This window comes from Mobula hypostoma, chromosome 6 (genome assembly GCF_963921235.1).
Source record: "Mobula hypostoma chromosome 6, sMobHyp1.1, whole genome shotgun sequence".
Taxonomy (NCBI): Eukaryota; Metazoa; Chordata; class Chondrichthyes; order Myliobatiformes; family Myliobatidae; genus Mobula; species Mobula hypostoma.
Window position 1 is genome coordinate 176,666,942 of NC_086102.1, and position 21,671 is coordinate 176,688,612.

At 42.1% G+C, this 21,671-nt stretch overlaps 1 protein-coding gene across 4 annotated transcripts in view; it reads right to left on the reverse strand.

Annotated features, from left to right (window-relative positions):
• Positions 1-21,671, reverse strand: part of LOC134348631 (RNA-binding motif, single-stranded-interacting protein 1-like) — a 214,486-nt gene that overhangs the window by 19,681 nt on the left and 173,134 nt on the right. For 3 of the 4 annotated variants that reach the window (XM_063052317.1, XM_063052320.1, XM_063052319.1), the window contains exons 5-10: positions 20,320-20,477; positions 15,310-15,389; positions 3,263-3,378; positions 1,624-1,667; positions 1,373-1,466; positions 503-553 (exon numbers count right to left, since the gene is read on the reverse strand). In XM_063052317.1, coding sequence (XP_062908387.1) covers positions 503-553; positions 1,373-1,466; positions 1,624-1,667; positions 3,263-3,378; positions 15,310-15,389; positions 20,320-20,477 — 543 coding nt within the window. The remainder of the gene's footprint in view (positions 1-502; positions 554-1,372; positions 1,467-1,623; positions 1,668-3,262; positions 3,379-15,309; positions 15,390-20,319; positions 20,478-21,671) is intronic. The other variant, XM_063052318.1, reaches the window with a different exon arrangement.

The following is a 21,671-nucleotide window of genomic DNA, read 5'->3' on the forward strand; positions in this document are numbered from 1 at the left end:
ATGCCATACCCATACAACGTCCAGTCACTATTCATAGGATGCCTCAATGTACAGTCATGTGGCTTGAGGGATGCCAATCAGTTGTATAAAGTCAAGTGGAATTGTAGTAATCTCATGGGAGGTAGATGGGAAGTACAGGTTGTTTTGCACCATTTGGCCCAATGTATATTTTATTTAAAAGAGCTTGTGATAGCAAACATGAATTGCACTCATCAGTTGTACAAAGTCACCACAATACGATCCCATCGATCAATGGGACGGTGGAGTTCTCCAACCATAAGCAAGGGCCAAGAATTCCACTTAGATATTGCCCACACGAAGAAGCCTCTCCCCTTCCCATCAGGGCAGACCGGCAAAGTAGAATGGTAACACTCCTGTAGGTGTTTAGAAATTGTTTCTACATGGAACTTGTTCATGCACAAGAACATTAGAAATGATATATCGGTCTAATTAGAATATTCTTCATTGTAAGATAAAAATGAAACTCTGAGACCAAACTTACAGCATGCTGCATTAGATAAGGTTGGTGAGGCATCCATGATGCATTCTGCACCTGCAATGAAATGTGGAGAGATCGAATTACATTATGGCAAAAGGCAAACACAGTATTCAGTCCTTGATAGAATTGTCATATGGTATGAGAATACATCATTAATGGGGATAAAAACAAAGCACATGCCTGACTGGGATTTGGGGAGCAAATTGCATTACTTTTATTGCAATCTGTATTCACGCTACAGACATCATCTCCTGATCTGCATGGCTCACAACATATTAGAATATCAATGAACCTTTAAAAAAAATAAAATACAAGTCTAAAGTAGCCCCTCAAAGACCCGGTGAGCTATATTGGCTGGAGTCAGGGATGTATACTTTGCTTCTTGGTAGGGTCACCCATGCCAAACAGGTCAAAGGGTAGAGGTCAGACTAAGAGTGGTCCATCGGTTCTCCAGGTTCGGGGTTTCCGTTCAGGGCTAACCACCCTGACTGGTCAAACAAAATTGTTACAGAAACAGCAATGAAGAGTCCTTCTACATCTGAGTGTGACGGTATTCCTGAGTCTCCACCTAGGACTTGTGTGACTGACAGTAGTGAAAACTGAGAGGAAGCTACTGACACAATGAAAGAAGCCACGAACACCGTCAGACATAGAGGGACTTCATCACTGCCTTAAATGGACAGTAGGTAAGTTGCCCCTCAAATAAAACTATTTGCATTTATATTTCTTATCTGAAGTAGCTGAAGGAAAACAACACAAAGATATCTAATTAAAGTTCAAGCAGATTTTAATCTTTCCAACCCGTACTGACGTCACACACATTCATAATCACAGTTTGTTTAAAAAAAATGATTTGTAAGTCTGAAAACCAACCTGATATGTCGAAACAGGAGATGCAATATATGGTGCAAGAGATGTCTGTGCAATCATTCTGTTTGCTGCAATACTATATGGTGCAGAATAAAATCTGAAAAGAGACAGACTGCCAAGATCAGCTGTACCAGGCAACATGGAGCAAAACACAAACGAATAATAGAACTTGTGGAAAACAAATTGTATACCCATCAAAAACTTATTAATATATTGTTTGAAAGGAGAAACAGAAAAGTGATTTTGATACTTACCCGTTTTGCATGGCAGCAGGATCATACGCAAGAGTCATGCCCGCCTGAAAAATTTAATTGGTCTCACCTTAAATAATATTTTCAATATGCCTGTAATAATCTGATATGACAAAAGTTAGCTGTTTCTAGTGCTTTAAGGCAACTATTGTCAATTTCGTTATTGCATTCAAACACTAAACAAAGCAACACACACAAAATGCTGGAGGAACTCAGCAAGTCAAGCAGCATTTATGGAAATGTATAGACAGTCGATGTTTCAGGCCAGGACCCTTCTTCAGGACTGGAAAGGAAAGGGAAGATGCCTAAATGAAGAAGTGGGGGAGGGGAAGGAGGCTAGCTAGAAGGTGATAGGTGAAGCCAGGCGGGTGGAAAAGGTCAAGGGGGGAAGAGGAAGGAATCTGATAGGAAAGGAGAGTAGACCTTAGGAGAAAGGGACAGGCAGTGGGGTGGACCCAGTGGGGGGGTGCTAGATAGGTGAGAAGAGGGAAGAGGTCTGAGTGGGGAATAGAAGAAGAGGGGAGGGGGTGGGCAATTTATTTTACCAGATGGAGAAATGGTGTGAGGTTGGAGGCTACCTAGACAGAACATACAATGTTGCTCCTCCACCCTAAGGGCGGCTTCATTTTGGCACAAGAGGCAACATATCAGAATGGGAATTGGAATTAAAGTGAATTAGTAATTAAGTCAGTTAGTAAACAAATTAGTTAAGCAGCTTAGTCTACATTTATAAAATGATTATTCCTATAAATTGGATAAAAATAATTCTTGTACATTATTTCAATTCATCTGATTCATGTCAGTACATTTTTCTGTTGTGGATAAGAAAAACACTGCTCTATTACTTAGCTACTGACTTTAAAAGTAGAAACTGTTGACTATTATCTTTAAGTTGATAGGCTTGTGAAGCAATTAAAAATGTTAAAGTTCAAAGTACATTTATTATTAAAGCATGTATACCATGCACAACATTGAGGTTCATTTTATTGCAGGCAGCCAGAAAACAAAGCAGAACAATAAAATTCACCAAAAAAAAACCCACACCATAGAGACAGTCAAGCATCCAATGTGCAAGAAAGAAGAAATTGTGCAGACAGTAAAAAAATGTAAACAAATACTAAACAGAACATGAACCGCAGAGTCCCGGAAAGTGAGTCCATAGCCACAGCCATGGAGCCAGTTCAGGGCAGCAGCCGGCCCAGGAACCCACTGGCTGCAGGCCACAGGTGCAGTGCCAGTTCAGGGCTGAGGCAAGTAAGTGAGAGCTGAACACCAGTTCGTCCTTTGCCCTCGGCCTCAACACTATCATGTTTCTAATCTAATGGTACTTAAATCGTCTGCATATCGGTTAAATTTTCCCTCTCAGTTCTGATGAATGGTTTTAGATCTGAAATGATAATTGTTTCTCTTTCCACAGGTACTGTCTGATTTGCTAAGTTTATCCAGCATGTTCTATTTTTATTGGCAATGTCAGTGTTGATTGAAACATGACTCCAGAAAGTATCTTTCCTAAGTGGTCAGTTTTATTTTTTAACTGATATCTTCTGTGAATTATATACACACATGTAACAATCTCTAATTTATGAATCTCGATGACAACATTAATTTCACAAGCTTATTTCAAGTTCATGGAAGGACTTACAAGTCTCACCTCTCCCTCTCGGTGCCATGCTCGGCCATTCTGCACGTACTTGTTTTGATTTTGCCGCTTTTTCTGACCGCCATCTGCAAACTTGCATAGTAATGGTTCTATGGGAGCTGTGAAGAGATAAAAAATCTACTTAAGGAAATTATTTATATATGTGTACATGATACATTTTAAAAATAGCGCAGGAGCACTGCAGTACATCCTGATTGCATTTCTTATGTCATATTTCAAATGTGACACCGAGTGGTTGGATGTTTTAGTTCCCGAGATGGCATGCAAACCGCTCAACTTCACGGTACACAAATCTCACTTGGTTATTAATGTACAAGGACTATTTTCAGCCTGACTCCAGGCTGCCAAGTGCTCAATTCTAGTGAGCTGATTAGAATAAAGAAGGCAAATGCAATGATCCCCTCAAAAGAAGGGTTTAAAAGTAGTAAATATCTTTCCGTTCCCTACCTCAGAAAAGATTTTGCAAGTTGATTGACAACAAATTAATCAAAATACTAGCACAGGAAAATGTGAAAGTTCCAAATATGACAAACTAAATTGGCACAATGCTAAAAAATGTAAGATTGTATTGTTATTATAGAATAATAATATTTTTCCTTCCACTGCAAATTCAAAACAATTTCAAAACAATTGAAACTATTTTGATCTTCGGCCTAGAGGGAACCAAACATAATTCTCCATCACCTTGACAGCCACTTACAATGTACTCTGCATCTGCATTTTTGACTGCGGTGGGTACAAAAGAGGAATGGAGGCATCCGCAGATTGCTTCTGACTGTGGTGTTAGAAAGGGATATTTCAGCCTGAACACCCTAAGTAAAACTGACCTCTAATCCGAACCCAGCCACCCCGTCTCCTCCTCCCACTTTTAGCAGCTTACCTCCTTTGTGTGCTCACTGCTCTTTCTCCCAGTTATGTTTTATTGTACTACACCCACACTTGCAAAACAAACGGTTCTTGTAGGATCCCAAGATCAGGACAAAGTCCTTCAGCATTTGTTCTACCACACCATGTCAAGTTCTGTAACATCTATTTACTCAACACTTGCATCGATTCAAACAAAGGCACTCTTGGTGATTTTATGTAGGAAAGAGAGCTGCCAGTGAACAAGGATTTGTCATGGTTTAATTGCCACCACAAAGACAGGCCATATTGAAAAGTCTGACTGGACAGAAGCCCTGCCTCGTCTGGTAATGATTAAGAAAGGCAGATTATGTCAGTAAGCCCTGAAGAAGAGTCTCAACCCAAAACATCGACTGTTTACTCTTTTCCATTGATGCTGCCTGACCTGCTGAGTTCCTCCGGCATTGGGAGTGTGATGCTTTGGATTTCCAGCATCTGCAGACTCTCTTGTGTTTGTGCCAATAATCCTTTCTTTACATATTCATAACAGCCTAGGAGACAGTCACTAGAAACAAATGAGTCCATGCTGGCTCCAAGAAAAGTACAGAAACATAGTGAGTAGGAACATGGGACCAGGAAACATTTTCCTTCCCCCTATTTCCCTGTATTGCCGCAAGTTTGTTCCTTTGCAGATTACCCACAGGAAAGGGTAATTAATTTACTATAACCATTTAAACTTCCCGCCTATCTCTGGGATGGGGAAGGAATCTAAAACACCTGGGAAGTATCACGGTCATGGAGAAAACATGCAAGTCCTCAGAGCAATCACTGGGGGTCAGGATGAACTCAGGTCCTAGCAGGTGATTGGTAGTAAAAAGTCAAAGATTCAAAGTACACTTGTTATCAAAATATGTACACAGAGCACATCTCTGAGATTTGTCCTTCTGCGGGCAGCCACGGAACAAAGAAACACCGTAGAAGCTGTTCAGAAAAACATCAAACACCCAACGTGCAAAGAAAGAACAAATTGCGCAAATGGCAAAAAGCAAGCGACAACACATAGAATATCAAACATCAAACCAGGTGTTCAGTTTCGTTCAGTTCAGTTCCGCGCCGCTAGCCCTCTGTAGACCGCAGAGCAAACCATTCTTCGCCGAAGCGTCCCAGACGGCCCTGATCAAACCGCACAAAATCAGCTGCTTAAAAAATAACGGGTGCCCACTTTCAGGGCTGCGGTGCTGATAACTCATTGACATACTAGCCGAACAAAGCTGGGGCTAGTACTGATCCTTGTGGTAACCCATTCTTCTGTTTTTCCCTAAATGTTTGTGCTCGTGCACAAAAGCATCCTGAACAACGAGTTGCAAAGAGAAGGATGCTTGATATTTTGGCCAACAAGCCCTTGTGTCACACCCTATCACACGCTGCGTTAAGAGGATGGGGTGGAGCAGGACGACGGTGGTTGCTGGAGGATAGGTAGAAACAGATAAGGAGATGGAGCCAGCTGAGGTTGGAAGGGCGGAGGTAAAGACAAAGGCTGGAATGTGATAAATGAAGATACAAGTGCTGCAGATACATTCTGATAAGACTAGTCTTTCTTCTTTTTTAAATTAAGTGCAATCGTGAACAATAGCAAGATCAGAAATGCAGATCAAGTCAACTAGTTCCCAAAGGGAACTCTGATAGGCCAATCAGATGGTTCACTGCTGCTCTTTATCTCCATCTGTCCATTCTCCCCCTCCTTATTTGTTTTTACCTTTCACCCAGCAGGCACTGTCTCCCAACTTTATTCCTCCACCTCTTCCACCTGGATCCATTTGCTTATCACCCCTCACCTGGTGCTGCCCATCACCTGCCAGCCTCTACCTCACCACTCCATCCCCTCACCTCACCACTCCAACCCCTCACCTCACCTGGTGCTGCCCATCACCTGCCAGCCTCTGCCTCACCACTCCATCCCCTCACCTCACCACTCCATCCCCTCACCTCACCTGGTGCTGCCCATCACCTGCCAGCTTCTACCTCACCACTCCAACCCCTCACCTCACCTGGTGCTGCCCATCACCTGCCAGCCTCTACCTCACCACTCCATCCCCTCACCTCACCTGGTGCTGCCCATCACCTGCCAGTCTCTGCCTCATCACTCCATCACACATCTTTATTGTGGCAAGCTCCCTTCTACACTCACAGTCTTTTTCAGGACTTGGACCCGAAATAACAGATGGAATGCATTGTGAAAAAATGTAAGGCTATTCATTTTGGCAGGAAAATGTTTGGACATGTTTTTAAATGGTGAGAGGCTGAAGGATGTTGATTCTCAGAGTGGGCAAAGACACCCTGTGCAAGAGTCACTGAAATTTAACATGCAAGTTCATTCGTTAGGTACTGTGTCGTATGACATGGGTGATCATGGTCTTTCCGTGACCATGACTGATCTTGGCAATATTTTTCTACAGGTGGCTTGCCATTGGCTTTTTCTGTGCAGTGTCTTCACAAGACGGGTGACGCAGCCATTATCAATACTCTTCAGAGATTGTCTGCCTGGTGTCCGCGGTCGGACAATCAGCACGCAATACGCACCAGTTGCTCAAAGGACTATCCACCACCTGCTCCCATGACTTCACATGACCATGATCATGGGGGGGGGGGCTAAGCAGGTGCTACACCTTGCCCAAGAGTGACCTGCACTGGCTCACGGAGGGAAGGAGTGATTCACACCTCCTTTGGTAGAGACATATCTCCACCCTGCCGCTCTAGCATGCAAGTGCAGGAAGCAATTAGATGAGTAAACACTATGTTCTTTATTGCAAGTGAATCTAAAAGAATAAAGATATCTTACTGCCATTGTATGGAGCTCTGGTGAGACCATGCATCTGTTTTTCAAAATCCTAACCCAACCTCAGGAAAGAAACAGCAAATAGGTGCAAAAAAAAGCTTCAATGTCCTAATCACACAGGTTTGAGAGTTCTCCCCCAAGATAGGGAGAGAAGTTAGGCAGACAGGGCCTATATTCTTTCACATTGAGAAGAATGAAAAGTAACTTCAAAATATATCCAAACATTTTTATGGGGTTTGATAGAGTAAACGTAGGATTGATGTTTCCTTTGGCTGTTGTCTCCGAAGAGTCACAAACTCGGCGTTAGGGGTCAGCCATTCAGCAGCAAGACACAAAGACATTTCTTCTCCTAGAGGGTAGTGATCTTTTAGAATTGCGTTCCCAAGAGGACTGTGGAGGTACAGTCACTGAGTTTATTCAAGACATAAATTGTAAGATTTTTGGATATAAAGGGATATTTAGGAAGTACAAGGATTATAAACCCAGAACATTCAGCATTTAAGTGAAAGAGCAAAAGGGTTCAAATGGCTTTCATCTGCTTCTTTTAATCATTTTATGAATTTTAAAAAAATACTAGTAAGGCTGTAAGTTAGACTGAGTGCTTATTTTTTTAAAGTCAACTATTTCCTCCAGTGTGCTAGCACAACCTTGAGGGTGCCTGAGGTACTTGAAGACCAAGACCCAAAGCTTGAGCAGCAATCAGTTATGTCCCACTTTATACACTAGAGATGTGGACACATTATAAGAACACTTCAAATCACCAGTGATACACTACCATTGCTATTTTGCAAAACCATCCAAGGTCATTTGCTTTTTCCAAACAACATTATCAGCATTAAAATTTTGATCATGTTCAACCAGCTTATGGGAAGGTTGTATCATCAGACCACAGACTCCCGAGACAAGCTATTTTTTCTGAGCTCTGTCATACTGAGCGGTTTCAGGAGCACAGATAATTAAGAAGTCCTCAAAGCCTCCTTGGCAAAATGTAACACTGACTTATTGGAAATCCAGATCCTAGAATATAAAAGGCCATCTTTATGTTCTCTCCACCCTCCTGGAGTATTTTATAGGGTGCATATCAAAGTAGTACAGTATGCAATTATTTTAAAAATTAGCAGCCAGAGTTAGAAAAAAAAGAGGAAAGCCATTACTGTGGAGAGAGAGAGAAACAGAATTAGAACCAGGTTTAATATCATTGGCATAATGTCATGAAATTTGTTAACTTTGCGGTAACTGTACAATGTAATACATGATAATAGAAGAAAAAATGTGAATTACAGTAAGCATATATATTAAATAGTTAAATTAAATAAGTAGTGCAAAAATGGAAATAAAAAAGTAGTGAGGTAGTGGGTTCAATGTCCATTCAGAAATTGAATGGCAGAGGGGAAGAAGCTGTTCCTGAATCGTTGAGTGTGTGCCTTTAGGTCTCTGTACCTCCTTCCTGATGGTAGCAATGAGATCAGGGCACATCCTGGGTGATGGGGGTCCTTAACGATGGACGCTGCCTTTCCGAGGCAACGCTCCTTGAAGATGTCCTGGAGGCTAGTGCTCACGCTGGAGCTGACTAATTTTACAACTCTCCGCAGCTTAATTTGATTCTGTGTCGTAGTTTCCCCCCATCCCATATCAGACAGTGATGCAGCCAGTTAGAATGCACTCCAAGGTATATCAGTAGAAAACTTTGAGTGTCTTTAGTGACATATCAAATCTCCTCAAACTCCTAATGAAATATAGCCACTGTTGTGCCTTCTTTGTAGCTGCATCAATAAACTGGGTCCAGGATAGATCTTCAGAGATATTGACACCCAATTCTTAAATTCAGTATTAAATCCCGAAGGATTTAGAGTACCCAGATTAAAGAAGAGGTGCTGTTCTGCAAGCTTCCACTGGGGCAAACTAGGAGGTCAGGGCAGAAAGTGCAGACTGGGAATAGGATGGAGAATTGCTATAAAGAGCAACTGGAAGCTCATGATCAGTCATGGTAACTCAACATAGGTATTCTGCAAAACAGTCACCCAGTCCGCAATACATTAAACGGGAAAAAAATTGCAAGTGAATTACAGCTTCACCTCAGTGTCCTCAAAAGATGGGAAGGGAAGAGACAAAATGACAATTGTTGCAACTTCCATTGTTGCATGGGAAGAAAATGGCCCAGGGTAGGATGTGCAAAATGCAGATATCTCTGCTCTAGGACAATTATAACAAATGACCAAAGTCACCTGCATCAATATCCTTTGCTGTTCAAGGTGGATTCTACAGATCATAATAAATGTCAATGTTGTAGGTTAGTTCTATGTTTACAACTGGCTAGGGACTTCTACACAGTGCTCCTCAGCAAGTCCAACAGGGCAACGTAAACCTCTGTATATTTTCAAACAGTCAGTCAGTGGGTGCCGTCCCAAATCTGGGGTTGGCGGCTATGCACCTCCATCTTCTTCGATCTTGCGCTCTTTTTCTGGCCTCAGTGTAACTCAACCCAGTCCATTGCCTCACATTATCATACCAAGTGGTTCGCTGCCTTCCTCTTTTCCTCTTTCCTTCTATCATCCCTTCCAATAACAATTTCTGCAGTCCACCACCTCTTAACAAGTGCCCGGCATATTCCAGCTTCCTCTTCTGCACATTCTTCAGCAACTCCTTTTCTCTCCTCACTCTCTTCAACACTTCCATATTACTGACCTTCATCACCCATCTAATTTTCTGCATTCTCCTTAAACACCACATTTCAAATGCCTCCAGTCGTCGTTGCGCTTCCTTGCATAAGGTCCACGATTCGACTCCATACAACAGACTGCTCCAGACGTAGCATTTCCGAATTCTACAACGCCGCCCAAAGTCCAACCTCTTGCCGCACAGCACGTCACTCAGGCTCCAGAACATTGCTCTTGCAATCTCAATTCTTCGTCTAATTTCTGTATCACATTTCCATCCTCTGTGACCATCCGTCCCAAGTACACAAACTTCTTGACTTGCTCTATGCCTACGCCGTTAATTTTGATACTGATTTTGGGGACTTCTTTCTTCCATGATATTACCATTATCTTCGTCTTTGTAGCATTTATTTTCATTCCAAATCGTTCACCTTCAGCATTTATCTATCTACTATTCTGAGTAACTCGTCCTCAGTCTCGGCTAACAACACTGAATCATCTGCATACCTCAAGTTGTTCACCGTCACTCCACCAATTTGGGCACCAGCTTCATTGTTCAACACCCTGAAGATTACCTCTGAGTAAATGTTAAATAATAAAGGGGAGATAATGCAGCCTTGGCGAACCTCTTTTTGGATCTCAACTTCTGGTGAATTCCCACCACTAGTTCTTATTGCTGCATTCTGATGCCAGTACAGACTCTCAATCAGTCGAACATCCTTCCCATCCAGCCCCAATGAGTTCAGGCAATTGACCAGCTGCTCATGATTGACTTGGGTCAAAAGCTTTTTCGTAATCCAGGAAGTACATGTAAATGTCTTCTTTTTTCTAGACCTCGTTCCACAATCATTCGCAAATTGAAAATCCCTTCACGGGTACCCTTACCCGGTATAAATCTGCTCTGGCGCTCATTAATTTCATTAAGAACTGTCCATTTTATTCTACTTAGAAGTATCAATAACAAGATCTTGTAGGCATGACTTATAAGACTTATAGTTCTGAAGTTTGAGCATTTCGTGCTCTTACTTTTCTTTGGGATCATGACAAACTCCGACACCACAAAATCTGTTGGCCACTTTCCTGTTGAGTAGATTGTATTGCAAAGCCTCGTGATCTCCTCAACCCCCGGGTCACCATTACATTTCGGCTGTAGTACCATCTACACCACAAGCTTTACCAGTTTTTAACTTTCCAATGGCTGCTTTTACTTCCGCTACCAAAATTTCCAGACCTTCCGTGTTCTTCTCACTCACTTTATCATTTTGAGCATTGTAGTACAATTCCCTAATGTATTCCATCCATCTACTTTCCACCTTGTCATTCTCAAAGAGTATGTTCCCGTCCTTGTCTTGAATAATGCCAGCCCTTGATTGTTTCTTGTTCCTGTTGGTCATCTCTGCAAACTCCCTGTGCAGATCCCTTGAATGATGCAACATGTCCATGGTCTCTATCTTTTCACACCATTTGATAAACCATTGTTCTTTAGCTTTTGCACATTCTGCTCTTTATTTTTTGGGCCAATTAGATGTGTCCTTCTTGTGCTTCCTTCTCTCTTCCATGAGCTTCAGAATGTGATCCGTCATCCAGGCTTGTTTAGCTACACACCTTCTTTTGGGGAGACATTCTTCAGCTGCCATTTGCATACAGTCCTTCAGGTTTGACCACATGTTATCTGGTGTCTGCTCCATGTCTTCTACTCTCAGTCCTTTAAACCTATTTTGTACCGCAGCAGAAAATCTTTCACTATACTTGCTCTTCTTCAGTAAGTCCATATCCAGCCTGGCTTTCTTGGTTGCAGCCTTAATCTTTGTCTTTAGTGCAATCTTCACCCTAACAACCACCGGGTTGTGATCCAAGCCTATATTGGCACCTGGATAAGTCTTGGCCATCCTAATACTTCTCCTGAAGCATTTCCTCACTGCAATATAGTCAATTTGTCTCCTTCCAGTATCCCCAGGCTTCTTCCAAGTGTATAATTTTCGTTTGGGTAATTTGAACCATGTGCTTGCTACCATCAGCTCATGCTGTTCACAAAATTGTATAAATCTTCCCCTTCTTTCATTTCTCTCATCTAAGCCAACTGACCAATGATATCCTTGTATTTCACATTGCCTGCTCTAGCATTCAGATCTCCCATAACGAAAATCACATCAGAGCGCTTTGCATTTTTGAAAGCAGATTCTACGTCCTGATAAAACCGTTCCACCTCTTCATCCTCATGCTCACCTGTTGGTGGATACACTTGGACCATCGTAACATCGAAAGGCTTTCCTTTTAATTTTACCATTATGACTCTATCAGCTATGGGCCAAAACCCATCCATTGCATTGTAGCTTTTCTTCTTCATAATAATTCCAACGCCACTGGCATGGCTCTCTCCTCCAGAGTATATCATCGCAAAATCATTCTTGTCAACTGTTCCAGCCTCTGTCCAACAGACTTCGCTTACTCGCATAATATCTAGCTTCATTTGAGATATTGCAAGAAATGCATTATCAAGCTTCCCTGCTTGATACATTGATCGAACATTCCATGTCCCTATCCATAAGATACTTCTCCTAGTTTTCAGTCTATCATTAGTCAGTGCCACACGTCCTTTCGGATTTGGTGTGCCACCTTCATTCCCAACAGACCTGCAATTCCCAAGGTCGTTATCTTCTTCCTTGTGGCTACCTACAGCAGAATCGCTCGCAAGGGGCCCAGGTTCATCTGCACAACGCATGTCTCTTCTAACTAAGTGCATAGCATACGATTCGTAAGAGGGAGCTACGTGGTGAGGCTTTAATCTCTTCCATGGAAGATGGCTGTTGGCTCACAAGGTGCTCATCCACCCTCTGTCAGGTCTTGTTTTTTCAGTCCTGCTGGGTGTCCTCACACCCTCCTCACCAGACTAAGTCCAGTGGGGGAGCCGGTTTAGTCACCGACCACTTGACCATGAACAGGTTGTACTGGATTATATGGTTACCAGTAGCAGGGATGTGACGGCTGTTCGCTTGCTCGGCTCCAAGGAGAGCTTCTGCGTCGATGGCGTCGGTGTTTTCGGTCAGTCATGCGCTGGGCACTCGCCTCCTGCTGAATCTCTCTGGTCGCCGCCTTATAAATAATAGCAATGTCTAAAAGCTACGAGGGTATGAAACTAAAGGTTCACTCTCGATCTCGTTGCCCTTTTTGGCGGTCACAGTGTTTCCCATCCTTCAGGAGAGTGGGCCGAGGCTCCATCGCTGAAGCTGGTGGGCGGGAGGCTGCTGCTGCGGCGGCGGCTGGTTCGGTTGCCCCCCCCCCCCCAGGCCATCACTCACTCACTCACACACAACTGTCCGCAAGGTGAAGCGGAGAGAGGAAAGAGTAACTCTGACTAATAAACCTGCCTGCTTGGCTAATACAGCAGGCTTATCAAAATCGATGGAGTAACTAGATTTAAATTAATAATATTTCAACGGTTGTAAGGTGTCTTCCACTCCTAAACAAAGAAGTTTAAATGTAATTTATTTTTCATTTTATGCAGGTTGTGAATTATTTTGATTTTCAGGAATATCTACAATAGGCTCTCAGCAGAAGATCAGAACAATGTTCGAACAAACAAAGAGCCCCGTGCAGTTGAAGAGTTGCCCCATAGTATTTTTTCTGTGCAAATTATCTAATTATGGATTGAAACAACACACACAAAATGCTGGAGGAACTCAGCAGGCCAGGTAACATCTAAAGGAAAGAGCACAGTTGACATTTCAGGCCAAGACCCTTCAGGACTGCTGAAGGGTCTTGGCCCGAAATGTCGACTGTACTCTTTTTCATAGATGCTGCCTGGCCTGCTGAGTTCCTCCAGCATTTTGTGTGTGTGTTGCTTGCATTTCCAGCATCTGCAGATTTTCTCTTGTTTGTGAATATGGATTGAATTAATTTGTCCTTTGTCAAATGTGTCAAAAGCAGAGCCCAACAGCATAAGCCACTCTATTCCACGTTCAATGAATACAACCTACAAGAGCCACGGATCTATTTTCTGATGAAAGGTTTTGACCCGAAACGTTGACTTTTTTTCCCATCCATAGATGCTGCCTGATCTGCTGAACTCCTCCAGCACATTGTACATATTGCTCTCGATTTTCAACATCTGATTTACCTTTTGTATCTATTTTCTGCCTGTCTGTATTGTATTTTGTGATGCATGTTTTTATTATGGGTTTCGGTAATTTGTCAGGTGGGGTTGGTCGTAGTAGAAGCAAACGAGTATAGTCATGTATTTATACTTTGTCCTTGTCAGTTTAGTTTAGCTGGAGAGGAAGAGAGCCAGGGAATTAATATTTTTTGTTTCCTTTGCTTATATCGCTTAAAATCACTAATTTCGGTTACTAATTCCGCTGGCTTTGCTAATATCACTATATTAGATCCTACATCTTTGCTGGTTTCATAATAAAGGATTGAACATACTTTTTTCGACTTGGATCTCAATTATTTGGAAGCATGTCACACCGTGTCAACTCCCTCACATCCGCTACACAAACTTCTGATTTTATAGCAGTTCCATTTTCGATAAAACCTTTTGCACTTGGTTATCATATACAATTGCTTCTCCGTTCTGTCTGCTTTACACAATTGTAGCTACTCTTAGTGAGGTAACTTTTATGATACTGAGACTGATTTTCTTCGTGACGTAACATTTTTTGATGGTGCATTTCACAGCAAATATTTGCAACTTAGTAAATCATTTAGAATTGTGAAATTGATTTTATGAGCAGTTTAGTTGATTATGTGAATTTACATGACAGGAAGAAGTTAATTAAATTTACAACAGGAGTGATGAAACAAGAAGTTCATATTTCTACAATGCACTCAATGAAATTTTCAAATTCAAGATACTGAGAAAATTAAGAATTTACTAAGAACAGCAGTGATTTGGAAGTAACTTTCCCATACACTAAATGAGCTGTTGAAACTAAAAATTTAATTGAACGATGCCAGATAACCAGTCTTTTTCAGTTCTGTTTCAAAGTCATTGACCTGTCAAGTCAAGTCAAGTTTATTGTCATTTAACCACATACATGTATACCGACAAACGAGACGACGTTTCTTTGGACCAAGGTGTAAAGCACGTAACACACATACAACACACAATAACTTAGGGAAGTAAGAATTAAATCCACAAACGAATTATACAAAGATAAACAGAGTAAAGTGCATAAATTAAATATGCTAGGGCACACTACAAATTACCCGGTGACCTGTAAGGTTCAGTCAAATTTTCTTCTCTACTGATGCTGCTTAATCTGCTGAGATTTCCAGTATTTTCTGTCATTGTTTGAATAACCTTCATTCAAGGCAGAATTATTTTCTACTTTAAGCTAGATAGTCCAAATTTAAATACATGAATATGGTCCAACACAATGAAGCTCTTCCTCTACACATATTTAAAATAAACACTAACACCTATTTGCTGTACAATTACGAATATCTATTATGGAAAGGTTCATGAATTATTTTTGTCAGTATAGTCAATTGGCCTTTGCAACTAATTTTCATTGTTCGGCAGGAGCAAAAGTGTATTTCTAAATAAACAGATTGTGACGTACCTAAATATTTGAAACATAATAAACCCACAGCACATTATGTTTTCTCAGAAGCAATCATATTTATTTTTCAAGTCGTTTGTTCTAAGAATTCACAGCTACATTAGTTTAGCAAAAGTCATCAAAACTCACCAGGGACACCAGGGATAGTCTTAATAAATTTTCCATTAAAATGTGCTATGACTGCTTCACACTTCTCTGTTGATTCCATCCTGGTAAAGGAAGAAAAAATAATGCCATTAAGTTCAAATACTGATGTAAATTTATCTAAAAATTAATTGGCTGCCATGTTTCAGTCTGGAAAATTAATGAGAGAATTTTTTTCCCTTTTAATTATATCTACACATTTTTTTAAAACTCAATGAGGCAGTCTGGAAAGAAACAGGTTTTCAGAGGAGAAAGGTTATAACGTTAGGTAGGAAGAAGAGGGTGAGACAATGTGCAGAACCTTTGTAACTTGTAAATTTTTACTTCTTGGACATTAACTGAGCGACACGAACAATCCTTGCTCATCTCTGAAATGATATTACTTGGTGTGATGTTTCCAGCTACTTAAAAGGGGGGACGGGACGGGGGAATCAGACGATAAACAGTGCAAAGTATTTTGAGACAAAATGGAGGGAGGGGAAAGGGATGTTGCAGTGGATAAGAAGGATGCAGCAGAAAATAAAAAAAAAAGTTGAGTACAAAATAAAGTACCTATGTGAAGTAGAAGTATTCTGCCTTCTAATCTGTTGATGACTAAGTGTGATCTTGGAATCATATACCATCCTATTCTCTAATATTGTACAGCATTATAAAGATCTGACATTTTCTAATCAAAATACAAGTGTGAGATCTTTGCAATACACGATTTAGTTTTTACCATATGTACCGATCAGAAATAAAGATGGTACAATCAGAAAAGTCCGTTTCATGACTTCAGAATCCTCAAATGAACTACTTCAAAGTTCCAGCAAGATGGTACCAGCGACCAATGGTGACACCTTGTAGCCAAAATTACGCTTCTTCTGCTAAATATAATTCTTTGTCTTCTTCTGAACTGCGATAGATTGCAACCTGTAATTTCCCTTGTAAGAACGTATTTTTGGACTGACTGAACAATATGGCGCTTCTGGGGGATTCAGTGTGGATGAGACTCTGGCCGATTCCTAATTGTGGAACATGAACCCACATTTGGCGCCATTGCAAGCATTGAGCAAGATTAAAATCATCGAGGACAAGGGGGGATACGAGCAGGTGCTCAGCGCTGCTTGCCTGCATTTGACCGATCTCTCTTGCCGCTGCCAATGTGCGGAAGGTGAGGAGTCTTGGGTCCTGTGCCGCCGGGTTCGGGAGTGGTAGCCATCGGGATTGCCTGAGTGTTGAACGCTCCGCAGCTGTGATCTCACTTTGGGGACCCTGCAGTTCATGTTCCAGGTGTTTTTTGTTTGTATTTCCTTTTACGACTTGCACAATTTGATTGGGGTGCTTCATCACTGAACTAACTCTGCAGCCGTGGCCTGCAGATGGGCACCTTCGGCACAGCTCTGAGGATTCACTTTTGGGGACAGACGCTGTGGTTAATGTTACTTATTTATTTTTCATTGCTTACATGATTTGTTAATTTTTTCACACATCAGGTGTTTGATGGTGTTGTGTGGGGATTTTCTTTAAACGGGTCCACGTATGGCGGTCTCTTACTCTCCTCTCCCAAGGGAAGGTCCCTGCGTTTGAGTGATCTCTCTCTTCCTCGATGTTGTCAGTGGATGGTGCCGGAGCAAGGTTTAATCACCACAGATTGTAGATATGGACTCTAATTCAGGTTTATGATGTGTTCTCGTTTCTAGCCTAGATTTGGTTGCTCTTTTTCATTACTATTTTTGGGTGATTTTTGAATCAGGTGGCCTGCAGATAGTGAACACTGAGCTGGACTGTACTGCAATATGTCTTTTGATGTTGTGTTTTATATTCTGTGTTTTCGCTCGATTTTTTGTTGTCATTTGTGCATGGGGGAGGAAGGGAAGGCTTAATGTTTGATTGTTTTTAGTGGCTTTGTTTCGTGACTGTGGGGAAGACGAATTTAAGGGCTGCATACATACTTTGATTATAAATGTACTTTGAATCTTTGTGTTTCTTTGTTCTGTGACTGTCTGCATTAAGACAGATCCCAAGGTTGTATACTGTATCAATTCTTTGAAAATAAATGTATTTACAACTTTTGAATTATTAATGTAACATTGACCATTGATGGCTGTTAACTGTATTCTAGATCAATGCAGTGTGAAAAATTGTCCAAGTTTCAACTAAAGATTCCAATAACAATCTCTCAGTTCGGTTCTCATTTGAGACATGGTTAAAAAAGTGTGAATAAACTCTTCTTCAGCAATAATTGAGCTCCACTTTCATCACATTTGAAAAGAAATGGCAAAGTGTTTGAAGTATGCACCAAAATAAAAACGTGGTTATAAAGTAACAAGGTGCATCTTATTTTAAATTATAATAATGGGATAACACAGGTGCCAGTTCAGTTAAAGAGAGAGATCACAGAATCCTGTGTAAAATAGTCCCTAAAGTACCAACTTGCAAAACTACATTTGTTTCACACAAAATGCTGGAGGAACTCAGCAGGCCAGGCAGCATCTTTGGAAAAAAGTACAGTTGACATTTCGGGCCGAGACCTTTCGGCAGGACTGGAGAAAAAACGATGAGGAGTAGATTTAAAAAGGTGTGGGGAGGGGCATTTTGTGTGTGTTGCTTGGCTTCCCAAAATCTGCAGATTTTCTCTTGTTTGTGATTTGTTTCTGTGCTCCACTCATATTCAATCTAAAAAGTGAAATGAAGAATATTTTTTTTCTTCGCCTGGTTTGGAAGTAACAAAATGGATCTCTAATGTTTATAAAATTGTTTCGGATTCCCAGCATTTGCAGTCTTTCTTGAGACATTGTAATATTTTTAACAAGATCTTCTTCTTGATTTCTATTTTGCTTTTTATTGTAAATGCTGATGCTCAACATTTAACAATAGAAGCAAAAAAAACCCAAAAGAAATTGGAAACTCTGAGGCAGGGTTTTGACTGAAAATGTTGATAGTTGCTTTTATCTTGCAAATGCTCCCTGCCCCATTCAGTTGCTTCTGCAACTGGATGTTACTTCTTCACAGATATAAATATCTTCTATCTTAAGGCCATCCAATTTTTGATCTATTCTGCAGACTGAAGATGCAGGATCTAATACGAATAATATGAAGATCTTACATCTTCAGTAATACCAATACATGGAAGCAAGACAAACACATTACTCTCATCTCTAGGAAAGTCCAGCAGAGATTGTTCCTTCCATGCCAGCTTAGGAAACTTAACACCTCAGACTGCATCCTGATGATTTTTGACTCAGCCATCACAGAGAGTGCTATGACCACCACTATCACTATCAGGTGGATTCAGAATTGGCTTGCCTGCAGAAGGCAGAGGGTGGTGGTGGAGGGAGTACATGCAGATTGGAGGATTGTGACTAGTGGTGTCCCACAAGGATCTGTTCTGGGACCTCTACTTTTCGTGATTTTTATTAACGACCTGGATGTGGGGGTAGAAGGGTGGGTTGGCAAGTTTGCAGACGACACAAAGGTTGGTGGTGTTGTAGATAGTGTAGAGGATTGTTGAAGATTGCAGAGAGACATTGATAGGATGCAGAAGTGGGCTGAGAAGTGGCAGATGGAATTCAACCCGGAGAAGTGTGAGGTGGTACACTTTGGAAGGACAAACTCCAAGGCAGAGTACAAAGTAAATGGCAGGATGGCAGGATACTTGGTAGTGTGGAGGAGTGGAGGGATCTGGGGATACATGTCCATAGATCCCTGAAAGTTGCCTCACAGGTGGATAGGGTAGTTAAGAAAGCTTATGGGGTGTTAGCTTTCATAAGTCAAGGGATAGAGTTTAAGAGTTGCGATGTAATAATGCAGCTCGATAAAACTCTGGTTAGGCCACACTTGGAGTAATGTGTCCAGTTCTGGTCGCCTCACTATAGGAAGGATGTGGAAGCATTGGAAAGGGTACAGAGGAGATTTACCAGGATGCTGCCTGGTTTAGAGAGTATGGATTATGATCAGAGATTAAGGGAGCCAGGGCTTTACTCTTTGGAGAGAAGGAGGATGAGAGGAGACATGATAGAGGTGTACAAGATAATAAGAGGAACAGATAGAGTGGATAGCCAGCGCCTCTTCCCCAGGACACCACTGCCCAATACAAGAGGACATGGCTTTAAGGTAAGGGGCGGGAAGTTCAAGGGGGATATTAGAGGAAGGTTTTTTACTCAGAGAGTGGTTGGTGCGTGGAATGCACTGCCTGAGTCAGTGGTGGAGGCAGATACACTATTGAAGTTTAAGAGACTACTGGGCAGGTATATGGAGGAATTTAAGGTGGGGGCTTATATGGGAAGTAGGGTTTGAGGGTCGGCACAACATTGTGGGCCGAAGGGCCTGTACTGTGCTGTACTATTCTATGTTCTATGTTCTATCACCATTTGGTTTCCCATTGCCTCCTCCCTCTCCAAGTCCAAGTTGTAGCAAGCGGTCCCCCCGGCAGAGATCACTGGTTGTCAGCTACTGATAGTAAAAGACCTGTTCATCACCGGAGCAAAGAGCTGAAAAAATTACAGCTGACTCCACCCACCCCAGTCATCACCTATTCACCAAGTTGCCATCAGGAAGATGCTACAAGGCCATCACCACCAGGACTGCACGTCATCTCTGAAGCCTCCTTCCTGAAGCTATCCAACTACTCAACAAAACTCACTCAGGTGTAATACTCTAACTGTCCCTGCATAACATCCATTACTGGTCTTTCCTGCTCTCCTTGTTCTGTTGATAATTATTGAGTCTGTTCATATGCTTACATTTAGTTAAGTTTGATCGTTCACGTTTGTGTATGTGACTGTTCCGCTAATTGTTGATTGCTCATGGCTGTTTGCACTGTTGTCCTGTAAATTGTCGGTTGCTATTGTGTTGTCTGTATTGTTCTGTGTTTTACGCTTAGCACTGAACCACAATCAATTCTGGTGTGTTTCACATACTGGCCATAAAGTGATTCTGATTCTGCATGCATTGGAATTTTAAACAAGCACCACAATACGTAGTAAGCTTTTAAAATCAGAACAGCTATAATACCTTGCAAAGCCTACTCCGCGACTTGTACCGTTAGAATCTCGCAATATTCGGGTGGAGATCACTTGTCCGTACGGCTTCAGCATATTCTCCAGTTCTTGTTCATCCATGGATGGTGGTAGATTGGAAATGTACAAGTTTGTGGGGTCCTGTTCCTGTTGCTGAAATAAAATTAGAATGAGTACTCTTGTTTTAAGAGATTAACAAATTTACATATTCTCAGTCCTCACAGTGGAATGACTTCCAGCCTAAAATGATCAATTATTTCAGCAACACACACAAAAAATGCAAAAATGCTGGTGAACGCAGCAGGCCAGGCAGCATCTATAGGAAGAGGTACGGTCGACGTTTCGGGCCGAGACCCTTCGTCAGGACTAACTGAAAGAAGAGATAGTAAGAGATTTGAAAGTGGGAGGGGGAGGGGGAGATCCAAAATGACAGGAGAAGACAGGAGGGGGAGGGATGGAGCCAAGAGCTGGACAGGTGATTGGCAAAAGGGATACGAGAGGATCATGGGATAGGAGGCCCAGGGTGAAAGAAAGGGGGAGGGGAGCCCAGAGGAGGGGCAAGGAGTTATAGTGAGAGGGACAGAGGGAGAAAAAAGACAGAGAGAGAGAGAGAGAGAGAGAGAGAGATAAATAAATAACGGATGGGGTACAAAGGGGAGGTGGGGAATTAACGGAAGTTAGAGAAGTCAATGTTCATGCCATCAGGTTGAAGGCTACCCAGATGGAATATAAGGTGTTGTTCCTCCAACCTGAGTGTGGCTTCATCTTACAGTAGAGGAGGTCGTGGATAGATATATCAGAATGGGAATGGGGCATGGAATTAAAATGTATGGCCACTGGGAGATCCTGCTTTCTCTGGTGGACAGAGCATAGGTGTTCAGTGAAACAGTCTCCCAGCCTGCGTCAGGTCTCACCAATATATAGAAGACCGCATTGGGAGCACCGAATGCAGTATATCACCCCAGCCGACTCACAGGTGAAGTGTTGCCTCACCTGGAAGGACCGTCTGGGGCCCTGAATGGTGGTGAGGGAGGAAGTGTAAGGGCATGTGTAGCACTTGTTCCGCTTACAAGGATAAGTGCCGGGAGGGAGATCAGTCGGGAGGGATGGGGGGGACGAATGGACAAGGGAGTCGCGTAGGGAGCGATCCCTGCGGAACGCGGGGGGGGGGAGGGAAAGATGTGCTTAGTGGTGGGATCCCGTTGGAGGTGGTGGAAGTTATGGAGAATTATACGTTGCACCCGGAGGCTGGTGGGGTGGTAGGTGAGGAGAAGAGGAACCCTATTCCTGGTGGAGTGGCGGGAGGATGGGGTGAGAGCAGATGTACGTGAAATGGGAGAGATGCGT